The 17,168-nt window shown below is 35.7% G+C and overlaps 1 protein-coding gene across 4 annotated transcripts in view; it reads right to left on the bottom strand.

Moving 5' to 3' along the window:
* Positions 1 to 17,168, bottom strand: part of LOC126869775 (transcription factor collier) — a 96,343-nt gene that overhangs the window by 5,943 nt on the left and 73,232 nt on the right. For all 4 annotated transcript variants that reach the window (XR_007690996.1, XM_050626718.1, XM_050626717.1 and 1 more), the window contains exons 7-10: positions 6,953 to 7,034; positions 4,305 to 4,437; positions 337 to 491; positions 38 to 164 (exon numbers count right to left, since the gene is read on the bottom strand). Coding sequence is in view for 3 of the 4 variants with exons in the window: in XM_050626718.1 (XP_050482675.1) it covers positions 38 to 164; positions 337 to 491; positions 4,305 to 4,437; positions 6,953 to 7,034 (497 nt within the window). In the remaining variant the exon portion in view is untranslated. The remainder of the gene's footprint in view (positions 1 to 37; positions 165 to 336; positions 492 to 4,304; positions 4,438 to 6,952; positions 7,035 to 17,168) is intronic.

Here is a 17,168-nt window from a genome sequence, read left to right as displayed (position 1 = left end):
CTCTTATCTACATAAGTTATACAGTTATCATACTCACAAACATAAACAAATCTACCAGGTGCTCCTTTACAGAATTGTTTAGTTTTGTAGGATAACGTAACTTCAACGACGCCTGGTATCTGTCGTGGTGGAGTTTGTACTCTAATTGCGTTTGGTGTAATTAGCTGGAAGAAAAAATAAATGAATGTAAAGCAAGATACGTATATATGTATAGTGTAAGATATACATGTATGTAATGTACAACTTTCGCTTTGAAAACCAAATCTTGATATTTAGTTCAGTTACAAATTTTTTTCTATTCCAATTATCTTTGTTAAAACATAAAATTTTACATACCTCACTCCAAACCAACATCGACCCAAAAACGACTTGAAGTCCGTCGAAGAAGTTCTCTCCAATGATTATTACCGTGGATCCACCGGATGTCCAGCCTTCGTTTGGTGATATCGCTTTTATGCACGGCGTTTGAAGAGGTACAGGCGTATAGAGACCTGATTTTGCGAATACATAATATTATTAGCTTAACATGATATAATGATTACGTTTCGCTTTAAAGTGTCAATATAATAACATTTATTGTCTTTCTTCAACGAGTATTCTATAACTTTTCGTATAGTTATACCTATATCATCATACATGTATAAACGACGCTGTTAAAGTTATTGTGACTTTGTGAAATTTGAAGTTAATTCCAGCGAAATATTGCTTTAAATTACACCTTTCTGCAGCGCCAGTGAAAATTATATGCAATGTTAATATCTTAACATTATAGTATGATTAGCCATTTACATTTGTATGCTTGTAGTGTTGCGCCATAGAATTATTCTAAGCATTAACATTCTAACTATGTATGACCTAATTTACCCTAAAATAGATTTTATGAAATGTATATACATATCAAATTTCTGTATACGGTAGAATCGAAATACAAAATATATACATATATCAAGACGAATATTGTAGACTTGTACGTATTTATGTCAAATTTGGGAATGTAAAAATGCACAAAATGTACACAGGTAATAAAGAAAAACATATAAAGTTTCTAAAATATAGCGTTCTTTACAATATTTAATAGGATTGATAAAAACTCTTTACATAAATAAAAATGTAAAACAGTGTAATTATCACGTGCTGTACAAGAACGGAACTTATAAACGGAAGTGTAATATCGGTGTTATATTTGAAATCACGAAAACAATAAGAAATGATATACAAGAATGAAAAACTCGTAATAATGGAAGTTGAAAAATTACTCGCATACCTCCGATCGCACGGAGTAAGCTGAGACAGTTAGTTAGGGGGTGGGATACGGAAAATTATCTGAATATTCTGTTTATTCGGTCGAGGCCGCGTGGTAGATATATTTCCCGTGGCAGCGTGGCAAGGAGAAAGAGTAAGAGAAAGAGAAAGGGGAGGAAGCGGACAGGAGAAAGAGGCTGAGGGCTGGAGTGGCCGGAGAAGGGTTGTAACAAGAAGGAAAGGAGAGGGGGGCGATCGGGCCGCTGGTGTCTCTGCTTGGAATTTATAACCCAATGATATCATTTTGTACCCCAGCGAAGCCAAGCCACCCCCGGTACCAACCCTGGCAGAGCGGAGCCACGGCAGAGTGGCTGACATCATGGTATATTGCTCCCAGTGATGCTCAAACAGTTTCCACCTCGAGTGCTTACGCTTCTGTATAAATCTTAAAAGGTCTGGAGATCTTGACAGTGGACATGGCGTGTGTGATCTCAAAAAGTTAATGACTGTATTCCAGAAGTGGTTTACATTTTGGAAATTTAATAATAACGATACGGTTATTCCTATCGACTATTAAATATTAATAAAAAAAATTAAAATTATTCGTACCTATTGTAAATGAAGATATTAATCGGCATTCTTATATTGCAATGTTTTGCACGTTTATACCGTCTGTTTGCAATAAAGTGGAAGAAAATTTAAGTACTCGAGGACAGTACAGCGTTAAAGAGTAGCAGTTTCCGTGTAAATGGAGATTCTTGAATGGGACAAAGGTATTTATTACGTTCAATGTATAAGAAAGTCGTTAAACAGAGTCAGCGACGTTGGCAACCACCCTGCTGGAGAATTGTCGGGTGCGATGGCATGGGGTAGAAGAGTAGGAAGAGGTAGAGTGGTAAGAGGTAGAGGAGGGTTGAAAAGAGGGATTCTGTGGAGGAGGCCGGAACAAGCGTACCAACCCGGAATAAATAAAATCCCCCGTGCCACTAGCGAGTGGTAAGGGATGCTACCCTTACTACTCTTTCCTACTCTCTCGAGTTCCTCTTTTACCACGAAACCATGGCCAAAGTCGAAGACTCGTTGTACTCCAACACGTTCGGCCCGATTCTCTCTGATCACTGTGAGATCGCGCGATAACTTCGTTTACCCTGATAAAGACCCGCGAACTTCTGCAGAAAGAAATTGCTTTCACTTTCACCGCGAACGGCGTCATTAAGCTGATGTTTTATGGCCAAACTGCTTTCTCTTTACCTAGGCGACTCGCATAATTCATGCTCCTTAATTATCGTTTACATCTTTGTAAATAGAACCACGCAAACATATATATTCTAATATTTAATTAAATTTCATTGAGAAACAAACTTTCCATGATGTAATTAGAGAAACTACGATATTAACAAATGGATTGCGGGTGCTTATGGAAAATTTAAAATTGTAATGAACGATGTTAGTTAGAGCTACTTCAGTGAAATAAAACGTAATTTCGACATTGGCGTAAGTAAATTTGGTAAACACTATCTTAGTGTTGCAGCTTTGACAGATCTAAACTCCGATTTCTAAAACGGATAGGAAAATTCGATTGTAGTTACGAGCTATCTTTTTGTCCGTTTCCTCTTTCTCTCTGATTTTGTCCTTTCAGCGCGTCTTCTCCTTTTGTCTCATCGGTATGCCTGTTTCAGCGTTTTGGGAGTTGCTCGCTAGGGAATTTGGAAAGAGTGCTAGCGGTATAGCGTCACAGCAGTTGCGAAAGCTGAGAGGATGAGATAGCATAAACTTAGAATTCACAAACCAACACCTCGCAGCAACCACTGCTAAAAGAGAGAAAGAGAAAGTGGGGAAAAAGGGAAGAAAAGAGAGGTCAATCCCGAGTTTCCTCTCCTTCTTTGTTCCCTTTTGTTCCTGTTCTACTTGTGTCTTTCCGCTTGATGGCAGCCAGCCCGGCAAAAAAAGAAACGAAAAGATACGGTAGGGTGGAAAGAAAGCTTGAAACCTGCGGAGAGGAGCGAGAAGAGAAACGGAGGAAATAAGAGCAATGGAGAAAGCACAGAGAGAAACGTGGTGGATCCCTCGTTTTCCCGCATCCCATTGATTTACATCTTGTCTTGGCGCAGCAAGGAAGAAAGGTTGGAAGAAGAAAGCTAGGAGAAGAGGAGAACGCGCGTAGTCAAGGGGTGGCCGCACGATATCAGCCGTTTGTATGCGCGACCGACGCCAAACTTTGCTGAATTGCCCTATGACTCCTTATATCCTATCCTCCGAGCATGCCCCTCCCTCTCCTCTTACGATTCCACCCTCTACTATGGCTCTCGAGTCGTTATACCGATCTCGAAGAAACCAACTCACCCCGCTACCGTACCCTTCCCTTTCATTCGAGAATTCCGTAAGGAAGGGAAACGCTGCTCGAACGCCCAGGATCTTCCAATTGTAAATGACGACTATAAATCGGTCGAAGAACTATCGTAAGATTACGTGTACGCGATTAATTGCGCGTCTCGTGTGGAATTTAATTCACTGTCATCTTATTTACAACATGTTTTATTTAAAGCAACATTTGATAAGTATTCATAGTTTGCAGGGATATCACTAAAAATTGTGATATTAATATTTAACGTTATTCGTATTCACATAAAGTTACAAGCCTTTCATATACTTTTATTATTTCTAGGCATATTACATTTTTTATAATCGTTGCAAATGAACTCTGCGATGAATCATGCATTGCCATTAATCATAATGTATTCGTGAAAGAATGAAATATCTGAAATGATTGATCGCAAGTATTTAAGACGTCACCGCGATAAAGACGGATCGTTACAAAAGCTTTGTTTAAACTCGATTACTAGCGTTATATTATTTTAATTACGTATTGCAAGTAAAATCACTTTCGTAATCGCACGTTATTATCATCTTTGTATAATATTACAGCAAATTAATAGCGTTCTGTATCGTACGAAATGCGACCTTAAAATTACACTTCTATCGCATTTGGTTAGTAAAAATCTATTTCTAATACGATGCTTTTACGCATCATTTACTTTACAATCGTAGTTCATGGTACTCACTGTTGTATTCACCAGGATCACTGGGATCCAATCGTTTCGTTCTACGTCCGTGTTTGCTGTTGTTGTGAACGAACATGTTGTCCGAGACGGCCAGTAGTGGTCCCTCCACTCCTACTTGCGTGGAAATGACCACCTGTTACGTTGAAATTCGTTGATATAAGATTTTACTTACAAAAAATTAGTAAAATTATAACGTATATTTTTAATTCCATAAAATAATCCAAATTAATGGAACAGAGAAATTACATTCCTAAGATAATTTCGAATCTTACATAAGATGAAACATTTTTCTTGTTATTAAAAGAGGTCAAATTATCAACATTAATTTTTCTATCACAGATTAAAGAATTTCAACATCGCATTTAATTTTCATATCGTTTTTAGATTTACAATAATAAATATATAAATAAAAATAGATATCGAAGTTCTAGTTTCACGTCGTAGTACAGATAAATTTATAGTCTCCGGTATGGTTTAAAACATGTTAAGCCATCGTCAAATAGAACACAAAAGGGCGTGTGTACAGAAACTATGTCGTACAGCACGTTGCGTAATTTTATTTACGTATTATGTAAGTACAGTGCATGTATATGTTAATCATATCTCTTGCGAACAAGCAATGTAACCTGATTTACTACATTGCATTATGTGTATTCGCCATGCATTCCGTGACTCTCGTGACCCCCTATTTGCACGTATGATAGATACTATCGTACAAATGTATGAATATAATCTCATTAAAGCTGAGCCTTGGAATATGGTTGCCTCGTGTAAGCAACCTAGAGCATTGTAAATACTATTAAATATTTTTTCTTATTTAAATATTGCGTACTAATAAAAGGAAAATTCCTTCTCATTAATTATAAAATTATCTTCTTTCAAAATAAATTTATAAAATATTAGTTGGAGAATCTTTACAAATATAATTATACAATAATTCTATTGATATGTGAGGTGAATAATGTAACTTTATTGGTGACGTATGTATATTTCTTTCACTTCCATAATATAGAGAGCATACTTTTGCGAATAGCAGTTTAGACAAATTGAAACAAACCACGTGGTTAACCTCGAGTTTGCCGGATGCAAACAAGAGAACGATGATTTTCGGGAGAAAGTAGAAAGAACGTTTATAAAATCGACTGGGCGGTTGGTAAATGCCTGAAGTTTTGTCCTTCCGCAACTTCTCAACTTTCTTGGCTAGTTGGCTGTGGTACCTAGCGCGTAACGTCGTGCAAACTTGGCCAGCACAAGGGTGAGTATAACCTGGCTGCCCTTCGTCAGAGAAATTTTCAAGGAAACGGAAAGAGTACTGCTAAAATTTTAATTCGCTACTTCAAGTAATATGCAATTTCTAAACAAATTCGGTGAAATAATAAGTACTTTAACTTTGGTTTACTTTTAAGTGGTCGAATACAAAAATGAGTCCATGAAAAATTGAAAGACAAGGTTTGGAAATTATATAAAAAAATATACATTGATATTATATAAAAAATAAATCATATTAAAGTTATCATAGGTCAAATATATTATACAGTGCTTTTAGAATTTACAATTTTTTTTTCTTATATATATTTCTTTTATCGATATGGTTGAAATCATCAGCAGTTTTTCAAGTCAAACTAACGTCGATTAATTATATTAACTGGCCAGAGGAACGAAGACGAGAACACGAAAAATCTGTCGGAATAGCATGCCGGCGTATCGCTGTATAGTACGCCTAGAAATGCGTAGCTTCCACTTGGAAGCATTCTTTTTTAATTTCGAAAAAGAAAAGAAGAAGTTGGTCGAGGAGACAGCAATTTCCCGATGGTCGGCCATCGTCGGAAGTTGAGATCCCCATCCAAGAGACGTAATCCAAGGGGTTGGCAATTAGCTCAGCGCGGCATCAACCAACCCACCCCCGTATCCGTTCACCCCTTCCACCCCCACCTCCGTATAACGGTCTCTCCTACTCACCGACAGCCGTATCTCGCCACCCCGTCCGTATCCATTTCCACAGACAAAAGGTAGAATTAAAAAATAAATTACCAAAAACTTTGCGCTCTGTCTTTTCGCCTTCTTCCATTGGTTCCGTCCGCCTTATCGCACGATTGTTACGTTCCCTTTCTGTTCAGCCACTTTGTAATCGAATAAAAGAGATTCGAGACGCGGAAGAAAATCTAACTGTTCACTAATTTCTTTCTCACTCGGAAATAACGTTTTATGCGTTCGGCTGATTCTCGGATTTTTAATGTAAACGTTACTTAACAGTAATGAAATTACGAGTTTTTATTTTAGGATAATGTTTAGAATTGATTCGTATCTGTGGTTTACTTGTGATTTACATGTGAAACTCATGTACAATTAAAAGATTATTGTTATAAAAGTTCACGCTACATTAAAATATGAAAATTAAGTTACTGACGATTAAAGTATAAGGTTTGTACCAATGAAATGAAAATGAAGATATATAAGAAAATACATAATGCAAAGAAGACATTTCTATCCATATATTCTAAAAAAAAAAGATCATTCAAATTCCTGAAGATTCACTGTTATATATTCATCAAATTTTTATCAAACATTACGAATTTGACATTTTGACCACGCTGGCAATTTTCTCTTCTTAAGCGTTTTAATTAGCAAAAATTGATACGTTAACTTACTTGGAAGCGTCTCATATCACGTGGATTGCCGGCATTCTTAAGGCAGTTCTGGTTGCACTTGAGGAAGAACTTGAGGAAGAATCTGAAAGCAGAGGGGACCGGAGTTAAACGGTTGACAAGGTGCTTAACGCTCTTCGACGCCGAGAACTTAATTAGAACGCGAACTTGGCTGGAAAGTAAGTCTGAATATTGCATAAGCCAATCGTAAGCCCTGTTCTACTCGCCTCTATTATTCAGCATTTCTCTAGATTAAACCCCCAACCACGTGTTCTTCGACCTTTAGGACCGTACGGCATTGTATACTATGCCAACGTACGTGGCTACTGCGCCACACTATCCAAAATGTCAGATCGTGTATTTTTATAAAAACATATTTTTTTGTAAATCAGTGTAAAAGTTTCGTTTTCGTTCTAAAATACAAAAACAGATATAACGTGTAATTGCAACATATTTCTGATCACCAGAATCAACGAATGTGTATTAAAGATATGGATGATTCGAAGAATAAAGAATTATAAAATAATATTAATCTATGTAAATACATGAACAAGACAATGGTAACATACGGCTTCCAAAAGAAATTTAAAAAAGCTCACAGAACAAAAAGCAAATTTTAAGGCAAAAAGCCGACGATTCAATTTTCATGAATTATGTAGACTGTAGGGGAAATATTGAATTTGAGAAAATTTTTGTAGATGCGGGAATACTCGTGTTTGCATTGGTGAGAGTGAAAGGCAAAAGAAGAATTCGCCGAAGAGACAGAAAGAGCGAAATACGGAATATATTTGTGTTGGTAGACTGAGATAGATCGACAGAGAATGGAGAAAACTCGTAGGAAACAATCAGGAGGACCGAGACGATGAAGAGTTCGACGGATGAAGGGGTAGTTTTCTGGGTGGCTGGTAGGCCTGTCCTCCCGTGGGACACCATTGTTATCCCCCTACGGACTGCGTCTATACGATCCGGGACTCCATCGAAAAATCAAACGCATACCTTCTAGTAGTGACGCCCGCTTTTTTCTTTCTCGTTTGCGCGAATCGTCCAAGCGAAACTGTAGGAGGAACTCGTCTGATTTCACTTCGTCGCCTCGATTCCTATCGATACCACGTTCCTTTTCTGTTCCTTTGTCTCCGCTATTTTCCGTGTTCTATATACGTTAAGAGATAAACAGAGGAATGAAAGACTGCATAGAACACAGTAAATGTCGGTTCGTTTAATTTTATGGACGCTGGAAGGAATAAAATCGTTTAGGTGTTGTGTTATATACGCGTGATCCATCGTCCTTATCGTTGCGTTGATTTATCTCGTGCCACGTCTCATCGTCTCTCGCGTCACCGTCCTTTTTATTTCCCATAAAATTGAAAGAAAATAGAGCAGCGGTAATAATAGTATAAATAACGTCTAGTATACAAGTTAATGAAGTCGGTAAACTACGTTGAAACACGCTTCGCCGTAAGTAATCATAATAGTGTAAACTTATCTTTTATTGCACTTATTAAATTCGATTAACGCCGTTTTGTAACATCTTGTATATGTTACTTGCTAACTTTTACAAAACTCATCTCTCTTCGTAATCTTTTTACAATTATTTCAAATACGTCTGTATATATACTACGTTATACTCCAAAATGTCTATTGAAATTAGTGTGTAGTTCGAACAGCAAGGTTCTATTTGTAGATATATCTTCGTGCCGTACTAACAGAGCCGTCAATTCATTCCTCTTTGCGATATCGCACGCGCGCAGATAACGACAGCGTGAGCGCGCATTACACGTGGTCGGATTATCTAAACGACACTTTTATCGTCGGTTGCATGATCCAGAGCAAGTTGTCAACCGAGTGGAACGTTTGGCACGGAATCCATATAGTTGGAAAAGTGAAAAGTAAAAACGAAAACCGATCGGGAGATAGCCCTTGTTCGCGTAGTGAGTACGGAAGGGAAGTACTGCTGGCTGGATATAAAGAGAAAAGGCGGAGGAAGAACGGGAAGGGACGATATACAGAAAGAGAAAGGGAAAGAAACGTATCGATCTCCTGCTTCATGCTTTTCGTATCTATCCGTATTCATGGACTATGCTCTAGGTTCGTGTTAACGGTTACGTTCGGCCGCTCTTAGAACGCCGAGCGAATTTAATTTCGTTTACTCTTAGAGGACGTTAAGATCTTATCGAGATGCTGGATGGGTATTCAAAGCATTGTACTTTACCTTATCATCGTTGTGGATCTTGCTCTAAACACGATGTCTCTGTCGTGCCTGAGGCGCGGAAAACGACGACGCTTTCTAGTCTTTTGCAGATACGAATCCTATCGACCATACCTGTGTATACCTACGTTCCTGTAAAAGCGACATGAAAACGTCTAGCGTGTTAACGTTTTTAACGGGAAGGAGGATGACCAAGCAAGTTGTTTCTACCACGAGTATTCTATTTTTCTTGTAGCTCGTAGTAATTGTTTGTTTATCGATTTATTAGATATTATATACAATATTTTCTTTCTTCAAGAGTCTAGCAATGAGAAGTACAATTAATCATATTTTAAACACGACTAATAGACGTTAAGTCGTGTTATGGTTAGTGAAAGAAATATGAAGAGGTTTACGACTCTTTAGGGAATTCTATGCAGTAGAAGTGGAATGCAAGTAGACAAACACTTCGTAATTAATTTTGTAGGTTGTGTACACGGTCCTTTTTGCATAGTATTTATAGTTTTACATATATATTGATATTGACTATAAAATATACATTGATACATTGATGATGAAAGTTATTTCTAACAATGTTTTTATTGTTCTTTTAGTGATTTTCAGTTCTTTTTTTATATAAATATAATGCTAATAATTCTAAACGTGATATCTTATGTTATTAATATTTTAGTTCGGATATTTATACAACGCGTGCACTTATAATAAATTTAGTAATGAAATTTTTTCATTTCCTTTTTTTAGCAGAAACTTTATATTCCAATAAATGAAAAAGACATCGGAGAAATAAAAATCATTCTTCTAAACATTTCGTGTAATGACTTCTTGTTGTATAGAATATACTCATACGTAACACTAATCATTCGCGACACCCTACGGTTCGTATTGACGTCTATCCATCCCTCCATTCTTTTTCCTTTTTAGAGTCGTTTTCTTCCACGCTCTCCTCGGAGTATTGGCTGTTAGGAGCTAATGGATTGCGTTACCGACTGATTCAAATGCGAACTGGATTTCATTCTAAGCTCGATGGGGCGACAGTATCGACGATGTTGTAACGCGAACACGAGCAAGAAGGGTGGAAAGGCCAGTTTCTTACAGGGGCTCAAACTCGATTTCGATCATCTATTAGATTTTTCTCCTTCAGCGATGCTTTCCGCGAGCTTGCGCCAGTTTTCGCGATAAAACCTATTCTGGATCGTCGCTTAACACAGCCGGGAGGTGTATTTTACATCATTGAAACGTTTGATGGAGTTAAAGATCGTTTGTATCAACAGTGAAGATTTATATACTCTACAATAAATCACTTAACAAAAAATATATATATATTTCTTAAAATACCAGAATGTCAACATTTTACAATTGAATACAAATACATATTAGAAATTGTAACTATTCGCTTGATCTTTAAAACATATATATTATTCGAAGACGAAGATCTTTGACAAATCTGTATAATATAACGAATTCTTAAAGATGAAACAAAAATTGTCAGCCCAAATCCTTCTAAAAAATTTAGTTTAAAAAACATTAAAAAATGTAATACTTTTAATGAGCAAAAACTCTTAACGTTAATACGCTCAGAAGTGGGATGATCAGTATCGTATGAACGTAAATATTATAGTTTCGTAATTAAAATGTTTTGTCAGTGAATGCGAGGAACGGATCGGTTGATTCTTGCTGTATTGGTCGTTGTTCAGTTGCTAACGAATTGACACGGAATAAAATATACAGAGGCCGACCAATTGAGAAATCATTCCCAACCTACCTTCCGATCTGTAGCATGCCTTTCCGTTGCCTCTGCTAAAATGAAAATAAAACGCAGCAACGCGCAGCGGAAAGCGGAGGGTTGTATGCGATGGGGAGAAGGGGAGACAGAATGGCAACGGCGTGTAGCGAGAAACGTGCACCGTTCGCTGTTTCCAGTTTTACAGTATACAACTTCGCAACGTCGGGATGGATGAACGAACGAGCCAGAAAAAATAAACGACGTCAATGAAAAAAAAAGAGCTAAATATTGGAGGTTCGCGGTGAGAGGGAGAGGGAAAATGAAAGGAAGAGAGAGGCCAGGTAAACAGAACCGAATGAATTCAATCAAACCTTGCAGTAAATCATCGGCACTTGTGCAGCGGTTTGTTAATATTTCCCGTGTACCAATTAGCGTTTTTTCTCACTATATTGAAGAGGATGCTTCTCTCTCGAAGAAAGTAATTTGTGTGGAAATATTTTCGAACCGAAAGATGTTTCATGATATGTATTTATCGAAATGTAAGGGTGGAAAAATATGAGGGTTACTAATATTAGTTAATAATATTATTAATAATATTATTAATATTAAAATAATATAGAACTGTAAACGCAATATAATTAATTAAATATTCATTAAAACATTTTGTTTTTTATTATACTTTTATATAATTTTGTATTAATCGTGTTGCTTTATTATTAGATCGTAATATATGAAATTTGAATTTCTCACAACGAACGTGTAATTATTTTTCGACTTATTTACACGTTATCAACACGTACACGGGTGCTAAGGCGAAAGTAGATGCCTTCTGATCTACTAAATATATTTCGACCAAGGGTGAATGGATATAGGGGGCTTACTTGGGGACTTACGCGTAATAGTTCCAAATAGGGTAGCATTACGCGTATCAGAAATCCATTTCCTCCCACGTTGGAAAATCTTTAATCATGTTTTCGGCTCCCTAAATATAGCCCCTTTTTTGTTACCATAGAGCAGCGAATAATGTAATGTCAGGTCAGCGCGAAATTCAAGAACGTCACGTTTAATTCGCTCTCTCTGTCATTTTATTTCCTTTTTATTTTATAGCGAAGATAGTAAGTAATATTGCAAATTCTTACTTGATCCATTAAAGATTGTGTACAATAAATTGATAAAGTTAAACGATTTCTATGTCAAATAATTAAAAATTTATTTTCTAAAAAAATACAAGATATTTCATTGTTAACAATATTAATAAATATCTTGTTAGTCGTTTTGAATGATTTTTGTAATTACAAATTTCTGCTTCTTTAAATTACAATTATTATTTGTGAAATATGTTATTTAAACGCGTCCTCTAAGGAAAAACATATCGATAAAAATAAATTATTTTAGACGTTAATGAAAAATTCCACTGTGAGAACCTCTAAGTCTCAAAGGAATATCAGTAAGAAATTCTGTCTATTCAGTGGAATAGGAGGCGTGTTCGATAGAGTACTAATCACCTATCCAAACGACAAACCTCTACTCAGCAGTCGTATTAACAATGTATCTCGGTTCTAGGTACTCCTTAGGGATATCTTCATTACGTTCATTGTTACTAAGCTTTAAGAGAATTCAGAATCTCATTATGGTACTAGATATTAGTTATCAGACTGTTGGTCCATTGAATCTGATCAGTCTTATACTTAGTCCGTTAAATAATGTACAATAAAGTAAAGCGTACGGACGAGGAATATGGGTTGTACCCATTGAAAAAGATGTTTTCATATTGTGGTTCAGCTTGATAAGATATAGCTCAATTGTGAAAATTGCGGTCTTACAATGAATATAGATACTAAATATGAGAATCAATATCATGTTTGTGATTTTTGAAAGCAATATCATCTTATGTGATAATAATAACAATAATAATGAGTTCACTGAGTATCCTATTTAACATGTTCATGCTACTCCATATCACTAACATCAAAGCCTTTAGGTAAAGAAGTTTATTTTTGAAAATGAAAGAAAATTTTCTAATTAAAATCCATAGATGTAAAAGCAGGAATACCTAAGAATTAAATTGAAGTAGCATTTAAGTTCATTCGTAAGTCAGATAAACTGATTTCATATGGGTATCTTCTTCTTTAACATTTTCGTATTATTTCTGATGCTACATCGATGATATTAATAATACAGAAGAACATTCAGCGATAAACTACAAGATACAAGATAAAAGGAAAGGCCTAAAGAAAAGAAACGCATTTCCATTATTAAAACAGAAACGTACACACGTAGACACATAGATAGTACGTAACAATTTGCTATTTCTCTCTGAAAAAATACAGCGGTACACCGTTCGATTGGATATATTATTTTAGTAAGAAAACGCCCGGGAGTAATCGCAAGTGCATAATGCAGACGCGCGGAACGTCAATTAGTAAGAATGTATACGGAGGTCCGTAAGGCATAGGAAACCACCTAGAGCTGTATACCTTGCATACACCTTAACTGGGGTTAGTAAGGGGTTAGTAAGGTATCAGGGGATGCTTAATGTTTAACTAGCCTCCATTACGCCTCCTGCATTGGTCTTCTTGAAACCCCCCTCCCTCTTTGCATCGCCGTCATCCAGCATCCACCGACTCGTTCCTTCAGATCCTCTCTACAGGAAGTATTATAGATAGGAAACAGCTAAGAAGGATCATATGTAAGCTATCGGTTAAATTAGGAAATTATTGCCTGTCGACGAAAAGTTTATTTATACGGGTCATTTACTGATTTTATATCGTCACCGACATAACTGTTTTCACTACAAAGTTATTGATATAAGTACGAGTTTATAGTATAGAATTTGATTTTTTTTTAAGGATACTTACGTACAGTTATTCAGGAAAATATTTGAATACTTGGCATAGAAAATTTGAATAGATATATTATATGCATTATATAAAAGTTTTCGAGTTTCGTCGACGCTGCAATAATATACACTATTAAGCTTATATTGGTGAATTTTGAAATGAATTCGAATAATAGTTACAAAACAGATACGTGTCGAAAGTGTTTATTTTGATAGAACAAAATGGATCATACGCAATTCAATAAAATAATATAAAACGGAAAATGTTGTGCATCCATTATTTCCTTATAAAACGAAAGAAACTTTTCGGACGACCTAATATATTGAATATACCCTTTAGCATACAATAATCTGTTCGTTCATAATAATTATATAAGTAATTTAAATGATCATTCTCTTAACTTCATCCTAGCATTATGTACATAATCGATTCCTTAACCATATTCTTTTAAGTATCAGATATTAAACATCACCGAAATAGTAAACGTATTACGTTTTATCAAGTAGAGTATTCTAGTGGACGTCACGGTGAAACGAACATTAATTTAATTTACAGAAAAGTCAACATTTTAGACAAGCTGAGAAAATAATACGACATGACGTGTGAGCAGCATAGGACCGCAAGCCGGTCCTTATGATATCGCTGTTTAATTTTCTCTTACCAGAATGTCGACGTAAATAGGAGCCGGACTGAGAGTGCAAGTAGAATAAATTTACGCTCGAGCAGACAAGAAGTTATGAATGTCCTTAGATGCCTTCAGCCACGCTTTTTCTACACTAAATATTCAAAACGTACCACATGATATCGATGAAAACGTTACTTTTTACAACCGGTTTTAAGTATCTTGTACATTTTACGAAATTCTGAAATTTTAAACTGTGAGATAGTGATGCTTGTGAAAAGCATTGTTCGATTGACGATGATACCACATAGATTTTTTTATAGATTTCGAAAATATACTACGAAATTTACAAAAATATTTCTAAAAGAATGCTATTGGTGATTAATTTAGGAACTAGACTTATTTTTGTGAAAAACAGTCAAGGAACTTCAGGCGAGAATTTTCGTGACTTTGTCTATTAAAATATTTTTAAGTGAATCGATATATACAGTAAATAAAATAACTTCGTTATTGTTCGTTCGTAACGAGGAAGGCACTTGTCAAGTTTGTCAACCTTTCAAATAATAATGGATTCTATTAGTCGAAAGCTATATTTATAACATAGTGGAGTCAACATTATAAAATATGATTATTTAATTAACCGATTCTACAAAAAGTATTATCACAAAGTCCACAGCTTTATGATACTAATCAGATATAATTAAATATAATCATAATAGTTATATATACATTTATATAGATATAAATAGGTTAGATAAAAATTAGATATAATTCTTCTACAATGTAATCACAGACATCCTCCTCGTAAAAGTTATGTAATATATGAATATTCTGTTCAAAAACAGAAATATAAGATATTAGAATATCCTTTTGCTTCTCTGATGAAAAACAAAGACGTACAATGGTCCCCTTTGATGTGAATTCTTCAATTGTTTATTGAATATTACGAATTTTACGTACTTTTCTGAATCATACAAAAAAGTTTATATAGTTCTATCTTCAATTAAATAGCGTTCCTTATAAGATTTGGAGTTCATGAGAAAAAGTATATTCGTCCGTCTTGTTGAAACATGGTTACGAAACCAAACACGGCTGTTAATCGACAGTCCCGATGTATTTTGTATTGGGACGGTCGTTTTCGTGTTTACAAAAGGAAATCAGGCGCCCGGCAATGTGTAAAGAGGGTAACTTAACCGAATTCCTGTCAGTAGTAAGAGAGAGTTCCGTTTACCTAAGTCCTAAGATGGGAGAAGCTAAGGCTATTCGGCAGGTACTACCAAGGTACTGCATAATTCATACGTAAGTAATACGTCTTACTAACTAGCATATCCCGAGCTAACGTACCCTGTCGTGGTTCTATGTTGTGTAGCCCATCCTCCCTCCTTGCTCCTTGTGCGTTTCACAGTCCCCTCGTCACGACAGCGAGATATCCCTAATGGCAGTCTATCATATTAGCTACAAGACGGCTTGAGAGGCCGGCTGCTGTAACTAGATTTGCTTTGCACCTATGGTACATCAACTGACGATTTACTATCTATCGCATAGTTACTGTTACATAATACGAATGTTAACACTAGTCACGTAAGTGACGTGACTGTTATGGAATTCGCAATGCGGTTTAATGTAAAGTTTTACTCTGCATATATCGTGATTTCATACGAATTATGTTATCCTTAAAACGTATTCAATGAAAAGGAATCGCGTATCCGATGTAATTGTCTTCTTTATGCTTTTTCAATTGATCGTACAAATTTATAGAAATAATAAGGAAGGAATCGTATAAAAGTACCAAATAATGTAATTTAACGTCGGATATAAAAATATACAATAAATAATTGAATAGTTGAATAGTTTATAGAATTTGTAGATTATTGTATGTAATTCTTTTGTTACGTCATATAGTAGCAAAAATATGGTTTCCTTTAATTCAATCCAAATAGATTGAAAAGTTTTTTATTTAAAAATTTCAGTTATCGAAATCACATCCGAATGATAAAATTTTTGTTATTGCAATTTAATTAGCTACAGAAAGCATTATCAGTTTCTATAATTTTCACCCTTTGCAGATACGACTGTCCGAATGTTCCCACTGAGTAGAGGGCTAGCCGAAAATTGTTGAATTATGTCGTAATGCCTTAGGCGTACGCTGTCCGAGCAAGGCACGAGTCATTTCCATAAACGCATCAGAACCTCCACCAGCGTAAACTAACTTACCGCCGACGACGATTCGTACACGAACGTACGAGTGTGTCCGCGATTTATTAATGTCTGCATTTAGATACGGAGCCCCTGAGGGCTCGATGGGGATGGTTGGGACCCTCTCAAGTTGCTACTGTCAAATATCGACAAAAACGACCGTAAGTCGCGCATGCTCCGGCACACGTGTGTTCTTACCAAAGATAAAAATGTCACGCAAACCAAAAACATCCTGTACCGTGTGTTTCTAACAAGAAGAATTTCATGAACAGTATTTCTACGCCTCTTTAATAATCCTAGGTCAGGAACGAAGTGTCATATTTTATATTATATTCATACTCTTTTAAATATAATCAGATCGATATATTTTTAATAATTTAGACAAATTTGTTATATCTATATTTTACTCAGAGAAAGTCTCCACAAGTCAGACTGTATTTGTATCTCCATAAATTATTCAAGTTTCCATAAATCAGGTTGTATTTATGAAAATGGAGATATGAGAAAATGGGAGAAACGGCCAGTCAACTTCAATAACCATATAAAATTCATTACTGACAAACGATTTAGCGATACGTGTCTGGGTAAAGTAACACAGTGCTGTAGGTTTTCCGGAAGCTCGCTTAATCTCG

This window comes from Bombus huntii, chromosome 9 (genome assembly GCF_024542735.1).
Source record: "Bombus huntii isolate Logan2020A chromosome 9, iyBomHunt1.1, whole genome shotgun sequence".
In the NCBI taxonomy this organism is placed as follows: Eukaryota; Metazoa; Arthropoda; class Insecta; order Hymenoptera; family Apidae; genus Bombus; species Bombus huntii.
Note: the sequence above shows the minus strand (reverse complement) of the source record. Positions and strands in the feature narration are given on the sequence as shown.